This window comes from Leuresthes tenuis, unplaced genomic scaffold (assembly GCF_036924035.1).
Source record: "Leuresthes tenuis unplaced genomic scaffold, fLeuTen1.0.hap1 SCAF_15, whole genome shotgun sequence".
Classification (NCBI taxonomy): domain Eukaryota; kingdom Metazoa; phylum Chordata; class Actinopteri; order Atheriniformes; family Atherinopsidae; genus Leuresthes; species Leuresthes tenuis.
In genome coordinates, this window is record NW_027325369.1 from 22687066 (window position 1) to 22707534 (window position 20469).

At 44.4% G+C, this 20469-nt stretch overlaps 2 protein-coding genes across 4 annotated transcripts in view; one reads left to right on the forward strand and one right to left on the reverse strand.

Moving 5' to 3' along the window:
• lrrc9 (leucine rich repeat containing 9) overlaps positions 1–1018 on the reverse strand; it is a 17591-nt gene extending 16573 nt beyond the window's left edge. The window contains exons 1-2 of the mRNA XM_072366121.1: positions 217–1018; positions 41–101 (exon numbers count right to left, since the gene is read on the reverse strand). Of these exons, the coding sequence (XP_072222222.1) occupies positions 41–97 (57 nt within the window). The 5' untranslated portion in view covers positions 98–101; positions 217–1018. The remainder of the gene's footprint in view (positions 1–40; positions 102–216) is intronic.
• rtn1a (reticulon 1a) lies at positions 910–20401 on the forward strand. 3 transcript variants are annotated; one of them, XM_072366117.1, is made up of 9 exons: positions 910–1372; positions 7794–8522; positions 10227–10910; positions 17970–18177; positions 18281–18419; positions 18502–18571; positions 18920–18966; positions 19064–19122; positions 19527–20401. In XM_072366117.1, exons 1-9 carry the CDS (start codon positions 1150–1152, stop codon positions 19567–19569), a joined length of 2202 nt encoding a protein of 733 aa, XP_072222218.1. In that variant the 5' UTR covers positions 910–1149; the 3' UTR covers positions 19570–20401. The 3 variants fall into 3 exon arrangements, with proteins under 3 accessions (XP_072222218.1, XP_072222220.1, XP_072222221.1); XM_072366119.1 differs by lacking the exons at positions 910–1372; positions 7794–8522; positions 10227–10910 and adding an exon at positions 12922–13223; XM_072366120.1 differs by lacking the exons at positions 910–1372; positions 7794–8522; positions 10227–10910 and adding an exon at positions 16147–16250.
• Positions 20402–20469: the final 68 nt, after the last annotated feature.

The window sequence follows — 20469 nt, forward strand, 5'->3', positions numbered from 1 at the left end:
TTTTGCTGCGTCCCACCTGTTTTGGACACATTGCACTTACCAGTTTTTTTACCACTTCCTCCTCAATACGGTTCTTCTGTTTCTCACTCTGCAACATGACTCTGCAACCGCATGAAACGACTTTTTACAATGAATTATATCTGCTTTATTTTACAAAGAGTCCACCAGGAAACAGCAGCAAAAGTCATGACAATTAGTAAGGCTGTATAAACTCACTAGCAACGCCACAGAGAACCAGCAGCATCACCGCAAATCGCCTCACATTGGTGCTAACTTCGTCAGCCACCCTCTAAAAGCGCCAAAACTCCCTTGCTGTGAACGCAGACAATATAAATTAGATTAACTCAAACGACTGCCATGCTCATCTTAGCATAGATGTAGCAATATGTCAAACAAAAAAGATAGACGGCGCTGCTCCAGCTGAGTTGAACAGAGGTGTTTGATATCAGTTCGTATCCAGGCACGAGAGTTTGGTTGCTAAGGAGAAACGTCTAAACTTTTGAATTCATGTTCATACTTTCGGCTGCCACACGAGGGCGCCATACTGCAAGATTTACCCCTCACGACAACGCCGTACGACACACAACTATTTAGAAATTCAAAAAATACGCTGGTGCCAAAGAATATCACCTTCTATTCACATTATTCACACTGGGAAATTTCATCTGTGAGATGTTTCTCCGGGCAAAAAGTTCAGATAACAGTAATCACGGTAACATTTGTTTTATTTTTTTTTTTTTTATCCAGGAATATTCTTTTTTATTTTTTGTATGATTGACTCTCACTGTCAAAAGCTTCATTCCAATCGTAAAACGAAAACGCTTCTCATATTTGTCCCAAATAAAGATCCAACCCCGTGTCTGGCGGACACCATGACGTCAGCGTTGGATCAGTGAAGTAAAACAATCAACCTCACTCCTCTCCTCCTGTTCCCAAACCGACCGCTGCGCCCGTGTGTCCGTGGCGTCTACAACCCCAACCCCCCTCCCTCGGGCTCAGCTGACAGAAGCCAGCCAGGAGCTGTTAGGTTGTGTGTTTTTCTCTGCCATCCATCCTAACGGCCCCGCCGCTCTCCAACAGCGCCTGTGAACGATAAACAAGAAGAAGCCTCGCAGCTACTGTGTCGTCTGTCCGACAACAGGAACAAGCATGTCTGCTCAGCCCGGTGAGGAGCTAGGCTCGGAGGGGAAGTGGTTTGGGGATGACTACGAGAGGAACGGCCTGTTTGGGAGCACGCCGACACGGTTCGACGAGTTACGTGAGGAATTGAAGCCGAGAGGGGGCGACTCGGCCGGCGACCTGGATCAACAATTTCATCCTTTCCAGGACGACGGGAAAAGGCCTCCCGTTGCTATGGAAACTGCATCTACAGGTAAAACTCGCTCTCGCCGCAACTTAAAACGTTATATTCACCAACGTGGCGTGTTTCAGCCAGATTAACTGCCATTGTGCCAAATGTTGAGCACAACGCGTCGGTGTTACGGTGTAAATACGGCGCGCGAGACGCAGTCGATTTGTCACCGATTACGACAGACGACTCGCTTGTCTGTCGGCACGGCGGGTTTAAACTTCTGGACTTGAAAACACAAAGAGAACGCTGCAAAGGAAGCAACTTTCACATGCGGATAGGAAATCAGTGGCCACGGCATGAAATAATGGAATTCTCGGCGAAATCCAGTCCAACGCGGCCTCGGATAAACAGGAAACATCATAAATGACCCGCAGCTTGCCTGCGCAGGTCTCACAGTAGTTTGGTAGGACTCGAGTCTATAGGTGGGATTCAGCAGTCATTATCAAACAGCCTGTTGAACTTTGAATGTCCCTTTATCATTCACTAATACAACAGCCCTCGCATTTAGGGAAGTCTTATATTTGTTGTAGTGATAATAATAAGAATAATATGTGCAGTTTCAAATGGTGGAGCAAGAAAAATAGATATATGTAACTCCCCCTTAGCTCTAGCTTTTAAAGGCAGTGTCTACAGAGAAAACAGACAACATATCACAGAAAGACAGATTTTATCCAAAGCTTTTATTAGTCGTGAAGTAAAGAGCCAGATGCACGATGGAACCTTGTGCCATGTCACTGATAATGTTATGTCGTTGTGTGCTGGAGGCGTGTGTTTTTGTGGGAAGATAATGCAGACCTCAGATCTAAGTACCTCACCCTCCTCAGCACAGCTCAGCTCATGCTGCTATTTTTAATCCTGAAGTAACATGGCTCACCATTCGCTTGGTGTGCAAAACGGGAGCCCTGCACTTTTATTCACGAATTCACTGAAAAATTCATGAGATTATGTTTGAAATAAATAAATAAATAAAAAAAGCTGTCCAATTTCCTCCCTTGGCTGCCAGGCCCTCTCTCATTCTGCATGCCGCTGCTGATCCAAAACAGGAAATAAAACAACTACTTTCTGGATATACTTTCAGCACAGCACCTTTTAATTCTTTGGGGCACAAAGTAGAGCTTTTAACATAAAAAAAACTGAAGAGATTAAGGGGGGAAAGCTGTCACAGAATTTGAGTATTACACAATATTTGAAATGATGAACTGGCCAGCTTCTCTCCCCTGAAAAAGTAAACAAAGCTCATGCTCTACTTTCATAGCAGTCTGCTGGAGGAGCTGCGTAGGTGCCCACACACAAACACACGCAGACTTTGTTTTGGTTCCTAAAAGAGTAAAAAAAAACCTCTGTGACTCCCACAGAGCTGTTTCCATACAAGTGATACGAGTAATCCACTCTATCATTTAAGTTATTGGTGGGAACAGTCCTGAAAAGAAGTGCAGCCTTCAATCAGAGTAAACAGTGAGTCTGTATCCCTTCAAGATGTCCGGAATTGCCTCTCTAAGTAATCGATCCACGTCTGTCCTAAATCTCGTTCACCACAGTGATCTACCCACAGGGCCCAGATAACTGCTGATTTCAGACACATTAAATCACCACGGGACAGAAGCTTGTCCCTGAATGTTGGACAGCACCAGGCGGCGCAGCTTCTTTCAGGTGCAACTATCCCTTCCTATGTCAGCTTAAAAAGTGGTGAGAGGAATGGATGCTGGAGATTGTGCTGCATCATGACCCCGCGTGATGTGCTGGGAAAACGTTCCAGTCAAGTTAGCAGATGTCAATAGCCTCACCACACACTCTGTCATAGAGGGAGAAAAATAACCCACAAACAGTGACACTGCATTTTGGCATCTCTTTTTCCCATCCACCGCTGAATAACATCTGCTGCCACGGTGTACTGGTCTCATCTGTTGTGAGATCCCACAATCCAGTGCCTGATAGGTGGATTAGGCTTGAGCCTTTGTCTGTTCCACCATCATAAGTGACAAGGTCGAGACAGTGCACCGGATGTCTGGCTATCTTTTAGATGGAGAAAGCACTTAGTGAACTCATCTGGGCTGATGAGGCAGCACGGTGCATTTGTGCCTTTAGCTGGTGAGAGCTGTGCTCCTGTTCCCCGGGGGGGTCTTTTCAGAGGAGATGATAAGGAGGCATGATATGATAATACAAGTCAGGGGGAGGAGAAGGGAGCAGCTTAATGGCAAGAGAAGCAAAGCTGTGATGAGAAGGGTTATAGTTCAAAATGGCTAAAAATGCTGGGAAAACTTAGAACTGCAACAAACTGCACTTTCCTTAAAAGACATCCTACATGTAATGCCTTCCTCGGACAGCGGAGGAGCTCCAATATGTGTTCCTGTTCGCACGTCCAGGACCTCTGCTCCTCTGATTTAACAAGCTTCCTGGAACAGTACAACATCGCTGGCTTCATCATATCAACAACTCACCATTTCTAATGTATTTTTGATCCCTTGCATTCAGCCAGAAAACAATTAAAAGCCATCAGGTGAAACATGACGCCATGCTTAAGTCCAGCTCTTTAGACTGGGGTTTCTGTGTAATCCCTGAGCGAACCATCTCTTGGGACTTGGACTACTATCAGCGCGTGTTATTGTGGCCTTCCTTTGTCTGCCCTCCGCTCCGCATCTGCACTCTTTAATTTGTATTTCAGAGTCACAGCTCAGTCATTATGTTTTTCCAAGAATGGTGAAAACTCCGATGTATTTTACAATAATTGTATGTCCTTATTGTCTTGGATCAATGAAGCAGAGCACCTGAATCTCTCAGCACAGCTGTTCTCCCATCGACCGCCATGGTCTACCTGAGTAAAGGCAGTCTTTGTGCTCTTTACTTTCTTCTACTTCACCAGCATTGAGGACAGATAATTAGCTTGTGGTAGTCATGTAACTGTACAGCCATGATTATTGTAATCAATACAGTACATTCTTAACATGAATGCCATAATTAAAGCTTTTAAAGCCAAAGCCATTTAGATGTGAAGTGGATCTTTTGTTAAATATAAGAGGCTTAGTGTAGGACTGAGTTATCACACAGACAGTTGTGCTTGAAAGTTTTAGAATCCATTTGGAATTTTTACTTATGTCTTCATAAATATGACCTAAAACATCATGACATTTTCTCACAAGTAATGAAAGCAGTTAAAAATAGATTAGACAAATGAAGCAAACACGTTGGTCATTTTAATAGAAGATAATCAATTATTAAATATCTGTGAGAGACAAAAGACGAGAAAACTTGTGCCACAATAACTAAACATTTCCAGTAACTGTTGTTCACTTCTGGAGTGACACTTTGAGGGATTTAAGCTCTTTTCTTCTGTACATAACAGCTTTTACTCTGGGATGTTGTTTGGTTTTCTCACATGAACTGCTCACCGCAGGCCCCTCTGTAACATGTCCTAATGACAGCCAGGATTATATCTCGGCATTCCAAAGCATTCATTTTCTTCTTCTTTCGCTATTCTTTGCCGGAACGACTTGTGTGCTCAGGGTCATGGTCATGCTGCACGAGTCCTTTTCTGTTCTCATTTAATTCAAAGACAGATGTCCTGACATTGTCCTTCAGAACTTGCAGCTATAATTCATTATTCATTGTTCTGTCCGTGATGTCGTGCCATCCTGACCCAAATCCAGCAAACCATGAAACTGCCACCACCATGTATCCAGTGTTTTCGTATCTCCATATAAAAGACTCTTTAAACATTAAGGATTACATTTTGGTTTTGTGCTCATGTGGGTTTGATTACTTAGATTGTTGATTTGTAAAATCAATAATGTGGATTTTCTTCATTAGAAAGGAGTGTATGACGTTCAGTTTAATCAAACATTAAGCTTGACACACATCCTCTGGTAACACATGTACAAAGCCCATGCAAAACACACCAGTGCTCCTAAAGTATTGAGCGACAGGCAGCATATTATTTACCATTAAAGGCACAGATGGCTTTGAAAGGAGAGCACGGTAAGCGCCTTCATGGATTGTTTCCACAAGGTCGTGCTGTGAAAGAAGACTCCTGAAAGGTAACACCGCAGTTGATAGGGCCACGGATGGAGTAATGGAGTCATTACAGAGCTGGAGAGTCATGGATGCTTCAAGGTAAAGCTGAAGTACGGCTGGGTGTGGTGGGCTCTGGAGCCAGCACCGTTACTCCTGGCTGTAAAATGTGAGGCAACGTAATGTGTAGACAAACCAAAGACTTGTTTGTGAGAACAAATATTGTGCAATTTCCTCAGCCATGTTCAGTCCCTTTCTGTTGTTCATTATAAATGTGTTTCTACATTGCAGTAGGTCAGGGTCTTTAAGGGAAAGATCTGTGCAAGTGGTTCAGTAAACCTTTATTGGATTCATTTTGCAACTTCAGCCCTTCTTATATCATCTGTGCTCTCTTGTTTTTGTCCATTTCCTGATAATTAGGAGCCTATGCCTTGGCATGGCACATATTGTCAGCCTGCATTAGTTTCAGAGCTGCACAGAGGACAACAAAAGGACTCCCCTCCACAGCACATCCACCAGGACTTATTTATCTGTGTGGCCACACTGTGAGCTGAGAATTCCTCTGTTGTCATTCCCAATCCCGTCTGACTGCAGCGAAGCATTTATGTCAGCCTCGTGGGTTTTTCCAGTGTCTGGGTGCTGTGTCATATCAGCAGATTCAAAATGCCCTCAACCTCCAACAAGATTGTCAAGCAGCAGCTCAGAGCGGCTGTTCTCATTGCTTCAGATGCCTTATACAACTGCCTGTATGTTTGTCATGTTGTAACATTAAAGAGTCTGATGGGGGGAGGGTTGACTGGGCGTTGCTCGCGGTCAGCCGGGTTAGAAGCCCAGAGATCACCCCTCTGTGCAGTTTGTAGTGGCTTTGGGTGTTTCCCACTGCACAGCTTTGGCTTATGTAGAGAATTGATTCGTATTAGTGTTAGATCATGATAGTGTTGCCAGAGTGATGACTGATGGGACCCACCGTGGTTGTCGACTAAGAAGATTATACATTGGTTAACTTAAGCAGTGCATCAAGGTCATTGCTGTCACTGAGCTGAGCTTAGCTAAACAGCAGTTTATGTAGTGTTCACAGGCATTTTAGAAGACATTTCAATCTACTGAACACAAAATAACAAAGACCTCAAAAGCGTCTTGCCCTGCCTTGCTTTCCTTCTATTCCATCTCCCCCTCTTGTATCCCAGCATGGGTGTGTAGTGTTTATGCCTCAGTACTGCGGTATGATGTATTGTTAATGACTGAGGAAGCAGCGATTGAAAGGAAAGCAGAAGGGAAGGGTGGTGGGGCTTTTTAGAGGAAGCAAAAGGAGCGACGGGACGTCCTGACCTGTCGGGTCTTCTGTCAGTCAGTCTGCGTCCTGCGACCAGAGCTAACCCTAAGGCCGCTATTTTAACTCTCCCCCCTCATCCAGCCCAGCAGCTGGACTCAGCCTATTTATAGCAGCAACCGCTGCCCTGTGGAAGCAGGGCTGGAGAGCAGGATGAGCTCAGATTGTGGATGTATAAACTCTGACTTGTAAACAGTACAATCTGTTTACATCACATGTTGTGCTTTTTTATTCTATTATTTGTCTTAATTTCATTTTATTTTCACGTATTTACATTTAGTAAGCCTTTTTCTCGATAAGAGTTAGACATGAAGACAAACAAAGGTGAAAATGCCTTTTAACAGTAACTTTCTCTGATCTCTCTTTAGTGTTCTACTAATTCTAACAAGGACATCTCTGACAGCTTTACCATTTATATTACAACATTTCCCTGCACTGTAGCAATAAATTATTTAGTGAGCTGCTCCGTCATCTTACATGATAGTTATATAAGAAAAGGTTCAGAGCCTCCCGACTCCTCAAAGAGTCACAGTGTTGTTAAAAAAAAGGCGATGCAACACAGCCTCTGCTGAATCTATGCGATTCAGCAATTTTGTTGTTGTCTTTGCACAATTCCACTAAATTTTAGGGTTCAAATGATCTGTAAATCATTGCATTTAAAGAAGGGGTTGTATCTAATGTGTGCATAATTATTTTCTATTTTAATGTCAGTAATGGGTGTTTGGGTAGATGCAGAATTAGTGAGACTACAGGGAGCACTTTGCCTGTATGGTTGAGAACAGACTTTGGTTGTTCCTCTGTGGCTTTTTTGGGGGTCTGAACAATCCTCCTTTGTCCCTCATCGGGTACAAGCGTCCTCAGTGTCTGCATCCTCGCTGATCTACACAGACAGACACCCAGTTTGACTGTGCTGCTCTCTCAGTGCCACAGTCTCACTCCCTGGCAGCAGCACTGGCTGAAGCGTAGCTTTGTTGAACTGGATGTTTTCATTAATCAGACTGCTTTGGGACAGGCTGGTTTGATTCAGTAATGTGACACAGAAAGCGCTGCATTCTCTCTTATTCTTTGCCTGTGTTTCTCTAACTCTTTCTCTCGCTGTTGTTTCAGATGATCCCATGTCTGGCCTGTTTAGGAAACCTATGAATGACGACGGCGATGTGTACACTTCTCTGCTGTCCAATCAGAGCTTTGCAACTGGCCGGGAAGCCTCTTACCTGTCGGATGACCTGAAGCCCTCCAACCACTCCTCTGGTTCCTCTGCTCTGGATCACTTCTCCAGTGACGCCTACAGCTTCAGCTCCAACACCAAGATGACTTCCAACCCAATGGATGACATGCCGAAATCTCTGCTGGGCTCACACAAGACAGAATCCTACAACTACATGGATATCAGCCACGAGGAAGACCGCCACGACCAGCACCAGGGGGTTCTGCCCAGTGTGGTGGACAAAGGCTCTGCTGGTCATGACTTTCTGGGCAGCTACATGGATAAGAACCCTGGAAGAGATGAGGATGGCGATGAAGAGGAAAATCTTGGTCCAGCACTGGGCTCTCACTCTTTCCCTTACGTGGAGGAGCCATCCGATGAGGAGCTGACAGACTACCGCTCCTACCGAAACCTGGGCGGCACCCCGCAGACGGCCAGCCCAGTGAAGATCACCTTGACCGAGTCCCAGCCTCCAGTTTTCAAAGCTGAGCCGCAGCAGCAGCCCCCTCCAGTCAGTGTGTCCGAGCGTGAAAGTGTCCTCAGTGTGGGCTTACAGGGGGTTCCCACGGTGACGTTATCAGAACCGGAGGACGACAGCCCTGCCTCCACTCCGAATGCTTCACCAACACGTAAGTGCAGCACAGACTCACAAGCACCCGCCTCATGTTTGAATACAGGATGGACCAAAAAATTGAGGTGTCATATCATTTCATTATAACGCCAGCATATATCGAGGTAGAGGGAATATTCTGGAACGAAGTAACAGAAACATAAATTGTTTCTGGGTAAAATAATCAGATGAGGAAATGTGTGTTTTTTTAAAAATGAAATATACTCAATGAACTTTGTCACATGGTCACAAAATAATATGAAACTTCGATAATATGCACGACGAACAATCCAAATTTACGCAAAACTGAATAAACAACCTAATTATACAAGATTTAGCAGTAAAAGTTGACAAAAACTTACATCTACCACATTGTCATGTTGCCTAACTTGTGGCACGTGGCACGAGAGGAGGCCTCATGAGCACAAATTTAGCTCAACAATGTCCCGTCCCACAGCTCATTACAATATACAGTTATGGTTATATTACGTTCTTTTTAAAGCTATTTCCGTGCCACTAATCTAATGATGATATTATAGCATGATAAACTTAATTCTTAAGAATTTTAACCAAATCATCACAAATGAATAACAAATCAGGAGCATTAAACTAAACTAAAAGGTCTCTTTAGACCGCTGTTGTCCAAACTTAATTAGCGAGATCTTTCTTCTCTGCATCAGAGCTGCAGGTCTGCGTTCGGCTAACATAAAAATCTAGTCACGAGACACCTTCCAAAAGGGTTGTGCTGGCTCATTTGGGCACTGAAGGAAACATTAAACCACGTGTTATTTCTTTGATGTTACGACTGTAGTCAGTCTCCTCATTCACAGTTTTGCTTGCTTGATCACTGCAGCCGCTGTAAAAAACGATCACACAACAGAGCACAGAAGAAAATTATTCCATTCACAGCAGGTAGGATTTCTATATTTGGGGACAGCTGCCATATACACTCCTGCTTTATTTTCAGCCTGTTAACAGAGGGAGAGTAGGTACACCTGTATCTCTTATTTAATGCTGGATGTGTCCATAAATAATAATGCATTCCAATGTATTTGCCATATTTTGAGAGTAATATCTGTGATTCTTTGGCTAGAGAGCTCTGACTTGAGCTGGACCGTTCAGATTAAATGCATGAAAATCTTTGTCAAACTTGGAAATTAAATGTTCATCCATATAAAGTTTATCTGACAAAATGATAAAGTTTTTGCTTTAAAAGAATTGCATTGTCTACATTGCATGCCTGCTGATTTACAGAAAGTCTGGTTCTAAATACAGATTTAAAGCCACACACTGTCATCTACTTTCAGCTTAAGTGCCGTAAAAAAACACACATGGGTGCCTTGCACCTCGTTGTATATTCTGATGCAAAAAGAAATCATGTATCTAAACACAACAGGCAGAACTGAGGTCAGCACAGATGGCTGTAGTCATGTTCTTATATCATAAAATGAGCATTTCTTTTTAAAGTGAGACTTTGAAACTTCAGTTATGGTTGCCACACCGGCTACAAGCTGCATCTGTAGTATATCAGAGGTTACACAAATGTAACATAACAGCATAAGTTAAACCGAGTCATATATTGTTTTTGAATTTGATGTTTCTAATGCAAGAAGTGGAAAGCGTCCAAAGTTTTAGCTTCAACTTCCGTGTGCACAGCACGCAGATGAAACTGGATTTGTACTGTGACTCAAATGCTTTTTTTTCCCCATTTCTTTGTGAACAGAAAAAGAATTTCCATCTCAGGACATGTTCAAGGCTGAGGCGGGGAAGACTTCAGCTACCAAAAATAATCCAGGCTCAAAGCCCGGCAGCAGGGAGCACGACGGCAGCAGTGCAGAGTCTGGAGACTCAGAGATTGAGCTGGTGTCTGAAGAGCCTCCCAAGGCCAGCAGCAACCCATTTGCCGAACCGGCTAAAAGCAAGGGTGCCTTCAGTCAGCCTAACAACCCCTTTGACAATGCCCCAGTTGCCAAGGGTGGTTTTGGCCTTTCGGGCGGCCCTGCTCCACCCACAGCCTACAGCATACTGAGGGAGGAGAGAGAGGCAGAGCTTGACAGTGATCTGTTTATTGAGTCTGCATCTGAAGAAAGCCCAAAGAGAGAGCAGGGTGTGAGTGGCCCCAAACAGGGAGTTAGCCCCCCCTCTCCTCTGGTTTCCACTGCCATCGCTCCCCGCAGTACCACTGAGGCGGTGCCAGTCGAGCCTCTGATTGCTGAAAAGGTCAAGAACCCTGTGAAAACGGAGGAGGATCGTCCCAGCAAGCCTAAGCCCCCAACTGCGGCTGTTCCCCCAGAGGTGCGATCCGAAAAGGCCCACCAGGATGACACATACAAGATCACCAATGAGGGCAAAGAAAACCAAGGAAAACCTACCGTATCATATCTGGAGGGATTTGATAAACAGAAAGGTGAGTCCAGAAATTATTTCATACAGTCAAACTGTCAAAATGAAAAAAAAATACTGTAAATCTCCTATTGATGTGGTGGCTACATCTTGGCAAATAAACTTAGCAGAAATACTTTCAGTATGTAGAACAGGGAGTGTTGTTGATATGTCGGCATGCACATCGCAGTAGGGTTTGCTCATGAGTTTGTGTTATAGCATGAAAAAAAAAAAAACGTGGGATGTCCTCCTGAGTGGATGCCTCCACAGCAGAAGTAGGAGGAGAGTGCTTGTGTTGTCCTCTCTACATTTGCTTCCCCCTGGTGGCGTATATTAGGAAGGACACACTCACCTGTGTCCATGCAAAGCGACTAAAACTCCAAGGCAGTCTATCCTGAAACCATTTTAATAAAACAATCAATGCTGGGGAAAAAGCCCTCTCTGAATCTTTACAGCATGTGTTCTTACATCACTCTTCCCCGTCCTGTGATTCGATGGGTCAGGCAAGCCAGTCGCAGCCAGCAGTTAATGCTGTCTAAGCTGCACATTTTGATGTTGACGAGGGGATTTTGACTTCTATTGGCGCATCAGTCCATCCTTGTAAACAGTGGGTTTACATAATGCTGCGATGTCAAAAACTGGGGCACACTCCTTCTTTAGAGCTTCAAAGGCTTCCTGTTGAATCTGTTGTATCTCTACGGCACTTCTGAAAATATTTTTTTTGTTTGTGTTCACTCCTCTGTGGCCTCTGACCAAACGTAGGTTTTCTGGCGTGCAGGGATTTCTTCAGACCTGCTGTGAGCTACTGACGCCCCCATTGCATCTGGTGAATAGTCAGATATCTGACATGTAAATTCCCTGAATACCAGCTGAGCACAGTCCACTTGTTTTGTTTACTCGGACTGTGGGAAGGTTCTGGAAATGCATTAAAAAAACAGGTCACGTGTAATTTTTCATCAACCACCAGAGGGCGCAGTGTACCTTTGTCATTGCCTCCCTGCTGAAGACCAGCAGATATTTATGTCATCAGTCAGTGCACTTCCAGATCAGTTGCCATAGCAACAGCGATGGGGGAGCATGTTCAGTCTGCTTCTGATAACCTAGCTTATTCTTTTCTCGTGGTTGCTGTTGGCATCGATGATGTCGGGCTGCAGTGAGCAGAAGGTGTGAGGTGTGGCCGTCTGCAGGGGGGGAGGACTGAAGGGACCGGACTCACTGCCTTGATGGGATTAAAATATGATAAAACCCCAAACAATTCTGCTTACGCCACAGCAACGGAGCTGTTCCTACATGATTTTCTTTTTTCAGTTGCAGTTTCTCTCCATTTCTCTGCGTTTCAATGTTTTCTGAGGAGAAAATCATACAGCTCCAATACACCCTGAGAGCACTAAACAAGGAGCGTTAAGCTTAAATGAACAGGGTCTCCTGACATGAATTATTAAGAACAAGCACTTTTTGCCTCTTCAATTACCAGTGAGCCATAGTGGAAACGGCTATTTGAATCTTTGACTACAACCTTAATAAGACTGTAATGTGCAAATAAAGAATGGAGCTGGACATTTGCCATATTTCCCCTTAGCAACGGGGTGTCCTATGAGCTCATTTTCAGCTTTTAGAAAAACATATTGCATCTTGTCTGGTGAGCAACATGGCGTCAGACTTTAAGATGATCTTTTTTTAAGCTCCTGAATGTGGAGTATGGGCTGCTTATAGCATGCAAATGCGTTGCTAACCAGTTACAAGAGATATGACGATACATCCACATGCTTTGGTGTCAAAACAAAGTGTGTGTAGCATATTGCTTGTACCCCCCCAATATTATCAGTCTGAGGCCCCCTTAGAAAACAAAAGCTTTTGGCCACCACCACATACCCCCTTACTCCCCCTGAGGCTTTTTCTCATCGCATGGATGGTTTGCTGCAACAGAAACAGTGGTGTGGTGTTTATAATTTGCCCCTCCGCTCCTCCCTCCCCCAACACACCGACATACACGTACGCACTTTCCCTGCTCCTACTGTTCAAGCCAGGGCTGCTCTACAGCATCAGCCTTTGTGCTCTGTGAGCCGGCAGCACCTTGGAAACCTCTCCTCCCTCCCTCCCGTCCTCCCTCCCTCCCTCTCTGTCGTCTCAGCCTCTCTCCCGCATCCTTTTCGACCATTCATGCCTCTCTGGGATGAGTGAGTGAGTCGGTTCTACCAAAGAGGGAGACAAAGAAGAAAACGGAGACCGTAAAAAGACAGAGAGAGATAGAGAACAAGGACCTAACTGAACACCAGCATGCAGGCCACTGCAGACGTGACCAAGAAGGAGGGTTCCTGGAGCAGCTGGAAGGGCCAGGGTACTGATACGTTCACTGTGATCTGCTCAGCATTTGTCTGTGTTTTGTTCCGGTGGGAGATGGACTGTTATTCCTGCATGCAGGCTTAATGTCCATGACACTGCAAATGTGATGTCTGGAGTGTGTGTATGTGTGTGTGTTTGTTGCATGTGCACCTCTCTCATCTAATTGCATGATAAGTGTTGAATCAATAAGTCGTTTTCCTGACGCCTTCTCTCATATGGACCCGCCCTTGTGACAGATTCTTTCTGCTTGATGCGTGTACGTTTAAAAAAAATAATAAAAAAAACCAAAGAGCAGGGGTGGGCGAGAGATGTTGATGGGTGTTTATGAAAATGAGTGTACACACGAGCATGCTGGGTGCCATCTGTCTTCGGTACATGATAACATGGATGCCAGCATCACGGACCAAGGTGTGCTTTTGTTGATACCCTCCCCACTGTGCAATTGTGCCGGGGAGCTGGTTTTATACATGGCGTATGCTCTGTTTTTGTAAAACGAGGCGGTCAGAGCATCCGGATGGCGCTGAAAGACTGTCTCCATGGCAACCAGGGCACACCCATCTTGATTACATCAGCCCTATCTCCTCAGCCACCATGGCTCCTTGCAGAGACTGGGCCGCGCCAGGAGCATCCTCCGGGTGTCTGTTTCCGTAGGTGGTGGGCTAGCAGGGGCCAGGAGAGAAAATGGCGCCTCTCTGTCCGCACCGTTAGTGGTTTATTATCCGTCACCCTCTTCAGTTCGGCTAAGCAGTGCAAAAATATTAATCTGTTCACTGTATAACACAGAAGGGATCATAACAATATCTGATTGTGCAGCTTAGAGCTTTGGAGACAAAAAAAAACACATCTGTCATTATTCTGCTGAGTCATTATGCGTTTAATAAGATGATGTCTTAGACTGTGTAACATGAAGCTCCTGATATCTGATCTTTCAGCAGCATGTGAAACGCATCAGATAAAGTCTGTCCAGGGGATAAAACGGAGCTGATTTACTGCCTGCCCTTTATTACCTGTACATATTAAAGCTGGAGGCAATTTGTTTAGTCATTGTCACTGCAGTGCATGGCTGACTCACAGCAGCCCAACATCTTCAGACTGATCAAATTATGTGGACTGTACTAATACGTTACTATATTTAGGATGCATTTAAAATGCATCGCTCACCATGTACAATTTACATATATTGCTGAGATATTTAGTGTTTTAGACAACTTTCAGAAGAACAAAAGACACTTGTTATGAGGCAAACTTCTCTCCGACAGTCAGACTTGTGGCTAATTCAAGAAGAGAGGAAATAGTTCTTATTTTCAAAAATAAGATGGTGCTGCACTTTGACAACACTTGAAGTGATATAGTGTTAAAAGTAGAAGGACGCTTTAAAAATACACCACAGATGATTGGTGAATTGAAAACTTTCCTTGTTTTGGTTTGAACTGTTTTCCCCCTGCCAACTTCCTGTCTGACCTCTTCACAAAGCATCACCTTCAAGCAAGAAACAAATACCAAAAAATATAAACCGTTTATATGATAATAAATTCAAAGTTCGAGTCACAGATGTCAAGATCTGCCCCAACTCCCAGCTGTGAAAAACTGCTGGCAGCCTCTTAGCATGCCCCCCACCCCCCAGTCTGTCTGATAGCTTGTTTGAGGCCACAAGGATGTCTTTGGTGACTTAATTAGGTCAGGCTAAACTAGTTCCACTACAAAAAAGGGGGATGGGAAAGTATATTATTGTCAGTGGTGTTAATCGTTTGCTCCTGCCTGTTCAGTGCATGTTGGCAGGCAGCAATTCTACTTCCTCTGAACTCTATTGTGTTGGTTATTTTGAGTCTTGGGAGGCTCAAAAGGTCTCGTTTGTCCTGTTCAGTTGATCTCATGTCAAAAGTAAGAGGCTCTCTGCGTTCAGGGTGTTTCTTAGCTCCGATGCATCATAAAACTCAATCCAAAGTTTGTGAGCTGTTCTTTTAGAGGCTTATGGGTGATGTGAGCACATCTTCTATGATGTAATGCTCTTTAAGAGAAATGACCAACTGTGTCATTGATCTTATTCTTAAACGTTGACAAACAATGCAGCTAAGGCTCATTTCAGAAGGTAGTTTTCAAAGATTTTTTTGCTTTTTGTTTAAAAGGGCGCTTTATGTCTTAATGAGGGCAATGTGACTATTAGATTATGGTTTGGAACTAATGTATTCATCTACAGAACTGAAACACGCCTCTAGGTTATCTAGTTTAAACTAATAAGAAGTTTTATTCTTTGAAGCAGGTTTAATTCAGTTACAAATCCAGCTTGTAACGCGACTTAACTATCGGTTAACATTCCTCCAACCTTTTATTTCTGTTATGCATTTGTTGACACTTTGCCAACTCACAGACCTGGTGAAAAACCCGCCATTGTCCTTTTGCGCTCCATAAAAAAAGGGAGTGGCTGTCTCTATGTGGTGTCGGGGTGTAGAAACACATGATGTGCGGCTGATTCCCCAGATTCAGATCAAATGAATCTCTCTCTGTTCCCAAATGAGCACCCTTTCCCCTCCCTACCTCTTTTAGCCCCTCCCCTCCCAACTCTCTTCATCTCTCAGTGAGCGGTGGGGAGAAAATGGAACATGGTAACTATGGTAACTGCATCAGGCAGGTACTCGGCATATCTTTGCCACCAATGCATTTTGACGAAGCAGCGGCCACAGTCTGTGCAATTTCTTAGCGACTGAAATCATTTGCTGTAAGGTTCCAGTTTAACATGCTCACTTTTATTTAAGCCAGTGCCTGATTGTGTTCGTCTGGAGGATGAAAGAGCTCGAACAGAGAGGCTGTTTGTATGTGTGGTGGATTGCACTGTGGCTTTTTGGCAACCACACCCCGCACTTGTCCCCCCCCTCCCTCAGTCCCTTTGCTCAGGCGAATGTTGATTTGCTGGTGTGGCTGTGGCTCCTCCCCTCCCGTAAAGGGGGGACTTCCCCTTCAGTGCTCTCCTTTTGTCCTGGATAAAGCAGCTGCCTCTTTCCCTGTTCAGCCATGGGAGCCACAGGTCAGTACAAGCCTCTACTGCAGCTAAAGCTTTTCAGTCTGCTTTCAGTATGTGCAGCACGCCACGAGTCGCTGTCGCCTGTCTTCCTTGGAGAAAGGCCAGTTGTGTTGCTGATTTGTGTGCGTCGTTACAGCTACTATCTGTGCTACCTCTAACTGTGTGTGTGTGTGTGTGAGCGAGCGAGCGAGCATCCCAATTCAAAACAGTCGCCACATGGAGAGTTCATCATGTTGTCAGCAACAATGGCTTCTATGGGGAGTGGTGCACGTACGGCAGCTGTGGCAGATGGATGCTGTTGCTGAATGAGCAGCGTCTCATCTGATAGTGGTGAAGGTGGTAGGCTGGGCTGAGAGGTGCGCTACATTCCCTTCAGATTACTGATAAGAGAAGACAGGTTATTCTTGTGCTATTTGACCGCGTGGGAACGGTTTTAGCAGAGAGTTATTTAGACAGCGATTGTTCTTTCGCTTTTTAGGCACCCACAGATGCCTTTTAGTGGAGTTTAAAGATGGCCGTCATCACTATGCTGCTCACAGCTCTACAGCTAAAATTAGAGCGGGCAGGCAGACAGCTCAGAGGAAGAGCAAGACACCAGAGAGACCACAGCAGCTATCCTCCCTTCACTGGTACCAAATTTTACATTGACACACCAGTTATTTTCACCTCTCTGTGTGACATCAAGGATGTCCTGGTGTTGATATCAGAGGAGGCAAAGTAAATCCCAGTCATACTGTTAGACTCGGAGTGGCTGTGTGGGAGGCAGCTGGTTCAGAGAAGGTGAAATAGGCACAGCAGTTCTCATGGAAACAGGCCTGTTTTTCAAACTGTCACAGGCGACTGCCAGAGCAGGACCACGTCGGCCACTGCAGCTGTAATGCTACACTGGGCTAATCCTCAGTTATCACTTCTCCTTTGTCTTTGCAAGTGGCTTTGAATTACAGGCCTCATCGCGCAAAGATGGATGTGGAAAAAACAGTGCAGCAGGATATACGTCTGTATGCAGGCATGCTGAGTTGTGTAGTCCACAATTCCTCCAATACGAATGCAGTTCTTTACAGAAATCCTGGCATTTCAGTGCTTTACTGAGACACAGAAGCATCGTCATCTTTCATCACTGACCAGAGCAGCTTTTCTGGCCAGGTCACATTGAACCATTATCTGCAAACTGCTGATAATGCAGGTCTTTCTGCTGCTGCTTTCACAGCTACAGGTCAATCATTAATTCTGCGCAGTAAGGAAGCAATGCAGGTGTACCCTCAATGTAATGTTTGGATATGTATGGGACCAGACCAGGTGCCCCCCCGACAGTGAGCACACGTTAGATGGAAGAATCAAACCCCGCTGACCAAGACGACAATACACACTGAGGCACGATCTCAACAAGTCAGGAGTCAGCTTTCAACTTCAGCAGAGTTTGCTCTATTTTTATGTGTAGAGAAGCTGAATGAAACAACCTTCAGGCCGACTCACAGCACCACAGCTCGCTCAAACCTAATGAAAAGCTGGGTTAGGAAGCTGGGTTAAAACAAGATCCCGTGACAGCCGCAGCTCCCTTGGGTTGTCAAGAGCTTCCAGTAATTTGACCCAAATGTCCGATGAGTAGATCGCAGCAGCCTAATGACTTTGAAATGGAAATTACAACACGATACAGAGTAGGACCTTAGGTACCGATGGTTGTGTGGGTTCTAACCCTGTTTCCTTTTTGTGCTTCCCCTTCAGCAATTGATCTCCTCTACTGGAGGAATGTGAAGCAGTCAGGTGCCGTGTTCAGTAGCGTGCTTCTGCTCCTCTTCTCCCTGACCCAGTTCAGCGTGGTCAGTGTGGGGGCCTACTTAGCCCTGGCAGCCCTCTCTGCCACCATCAGCTTCAGGATCTACAAGTCTGTGCTGCAGGCTGTGCAGAAAACCGATGAGGGCCATCCATTTAAGTGAGTGAAGAGGTTAATGAAGAGTAAGCTTTCATTGAAAGGTCTATGAGATTCAAAGCTATATACATTTCTTACTTCTTTCTGTCCTTTGTTGATCTTTCAGAGGTTACCTGGAGATGGAGATCTCTCTGTCTCAGGACCAGATCAGTAAATACGCCGACAAAATCCTGCTTTACTCCAACACCTGCATGAAGGAGCTCCGCAGGCTGTTTCTTGTACAAGATCTGGTCGACTCTTTGAAGGTTTGTCTTACATTCACAAACAATTTGTTTGCCGTTTAATCATGGCTGTGAGGAGATGTTAACCTAAAGCACACTGTTTCAGTTCGCAGTTCTGATGTGGCTGCTGACCTACGTGGGCGCTCTCTTCAACGGCCTGACACTGCTCATCTTAGGTGAGGTCATCTCGGCTTACTTAATCTATGACTCGTATCCACTATATCTGCAGCCTCTGAGAAATGTTGATGACTCACGCTCCAGCATTTTCAAAGACTTAATGAAGAGTCTTCCCACATCAAAGCTCCAGTACGTGTGCTACAAAAAGTCAAAAGTACAGCACTTCCTTATCACCAGTTTTCTGCACTGCTGTACAGTATCCGTTTACTTTTCCAGTTGACCTTAGATAAGACCAGTGGATGTGGTGTGATGGGGTCCTGCTGACACCAACGTGCATCTGTTTGAACAAGTTCTCACTTTAGGTCAGAATACCTTATCAACTGGTACTTTTTCTGTGCTTCTAACAGCTGTGGTCTCCATGTTCACCATGCCTGTGGTCTATGAGAAACATCAGGTAGGAAGTTTAAATTTCACTAGTCAAGAACAGCCCTGGTTTGGAGAAAAGTCCAGCATTGAAACATGTGTTTTTTATGTCATTCCCTTCTTTTCAGGCACAGATTGATCAGTATGTGGGACTAATACGGACCCAGGTGAACTCCGTGGTGGGGAAGTGAGTGCCTTGCTGTTATTCATTGCTTTTACACAGTGTTCATCTAAAAAAGAGCAGCTTTTGCGGTTCAGATGCGAGCCTCGCTAACTGAAACGGAGCCGCTCACTAAGCACAAGATTAGACTGCAGGTTAAACTTGGAACAGGACATCACAGACAGGAGCAGTCATGCTCAACAAACCCTCTTTTCATTAGTGATTACAATACCTAAAAAGGCTACACATGATAACTTGCTGCACATAATGTGAATCAGTTTCTTTTGCAAATTAAAACAAAGAAGTCTGAACGTCTGAGAATCAGACAATTTGTTTCCAACACATTCCAGGTGAATGCAGCTTTTTGGGAAATCGTTCAGATTTAATGTCCTGTTGGAAACGTGGTGTTAAAATGTGTTCTCTCGGTTCAGGATCCAGGCAAAGATTCCCGGGGCCAAGAGAAAGGAGGAGTAGAGCGGTCTATGTCGCTGCAAAGCTGACAGTCCAGGCCAGCTCAGAATCAAGCTCACTGCTGAAGAGCCCGATCATCATCTGTGGGGCATAGTGCTACGTCATCTTGGTGTTCTCTAAAAGCATCCACTGGAGAAGCCTTCACCCTGTCTATAGCAGTCTAAACACTAACACAGTCACACGTTGTGCATAATCCCGTTTCTAGGTAGACAAGTACACAACTCAAAGACAAAAAAAGATACCGACTTTTTTTTGTTTGTTTTTTGTGTTGCTTATTATAAAAGTGCATGAAGTCGAGCCTTGGGTAAATAATACTTGATCTTTTTTGTGCGTTTTTAAAAAAAGAAAAAGGAAAAGAAAATCACGCTACTTTTTTTTGCTTTGCAGTGCTTACCACAAATTGTACGGTTCAGCACAAAAAGGTTGAATGCCCACAGACGTGCTCCGCTGCCAGTGTTAAATACTGCTTCATGTTTCTGAGTTAGCAGATGGGGCTTCTCTCAGTAAATGTCAATATATATAAAAATGGATTTCCTTTTGGTGTTTCCAAGCACAAAATAATTTACGATATGTGTCTTAGATGTGGTAATTGTAGGGTTTTTGCTTCTGTATAACCATAAGGAACAATACACACGCTCATGTTTAGGTACTGTTGTACAACTACTATGAAGACAAGGAGTATCTGGTGATATTTAGCTTGTTTGAATAACTGTCCAACTTTGTACTATGTTTAACTATACTCCGTAGTTCTTTAGACCCTGGACTCTTTATCTATTTGCACTCACAGTATGTATTTAATTACAAGAATAACAGAAATAAATGTACCTTGATGTAACATCTCCTCTACCACCTTACTGATAAATTCACATTCATAAGACGACCTGAAGCTGTGTAAGATGAGTT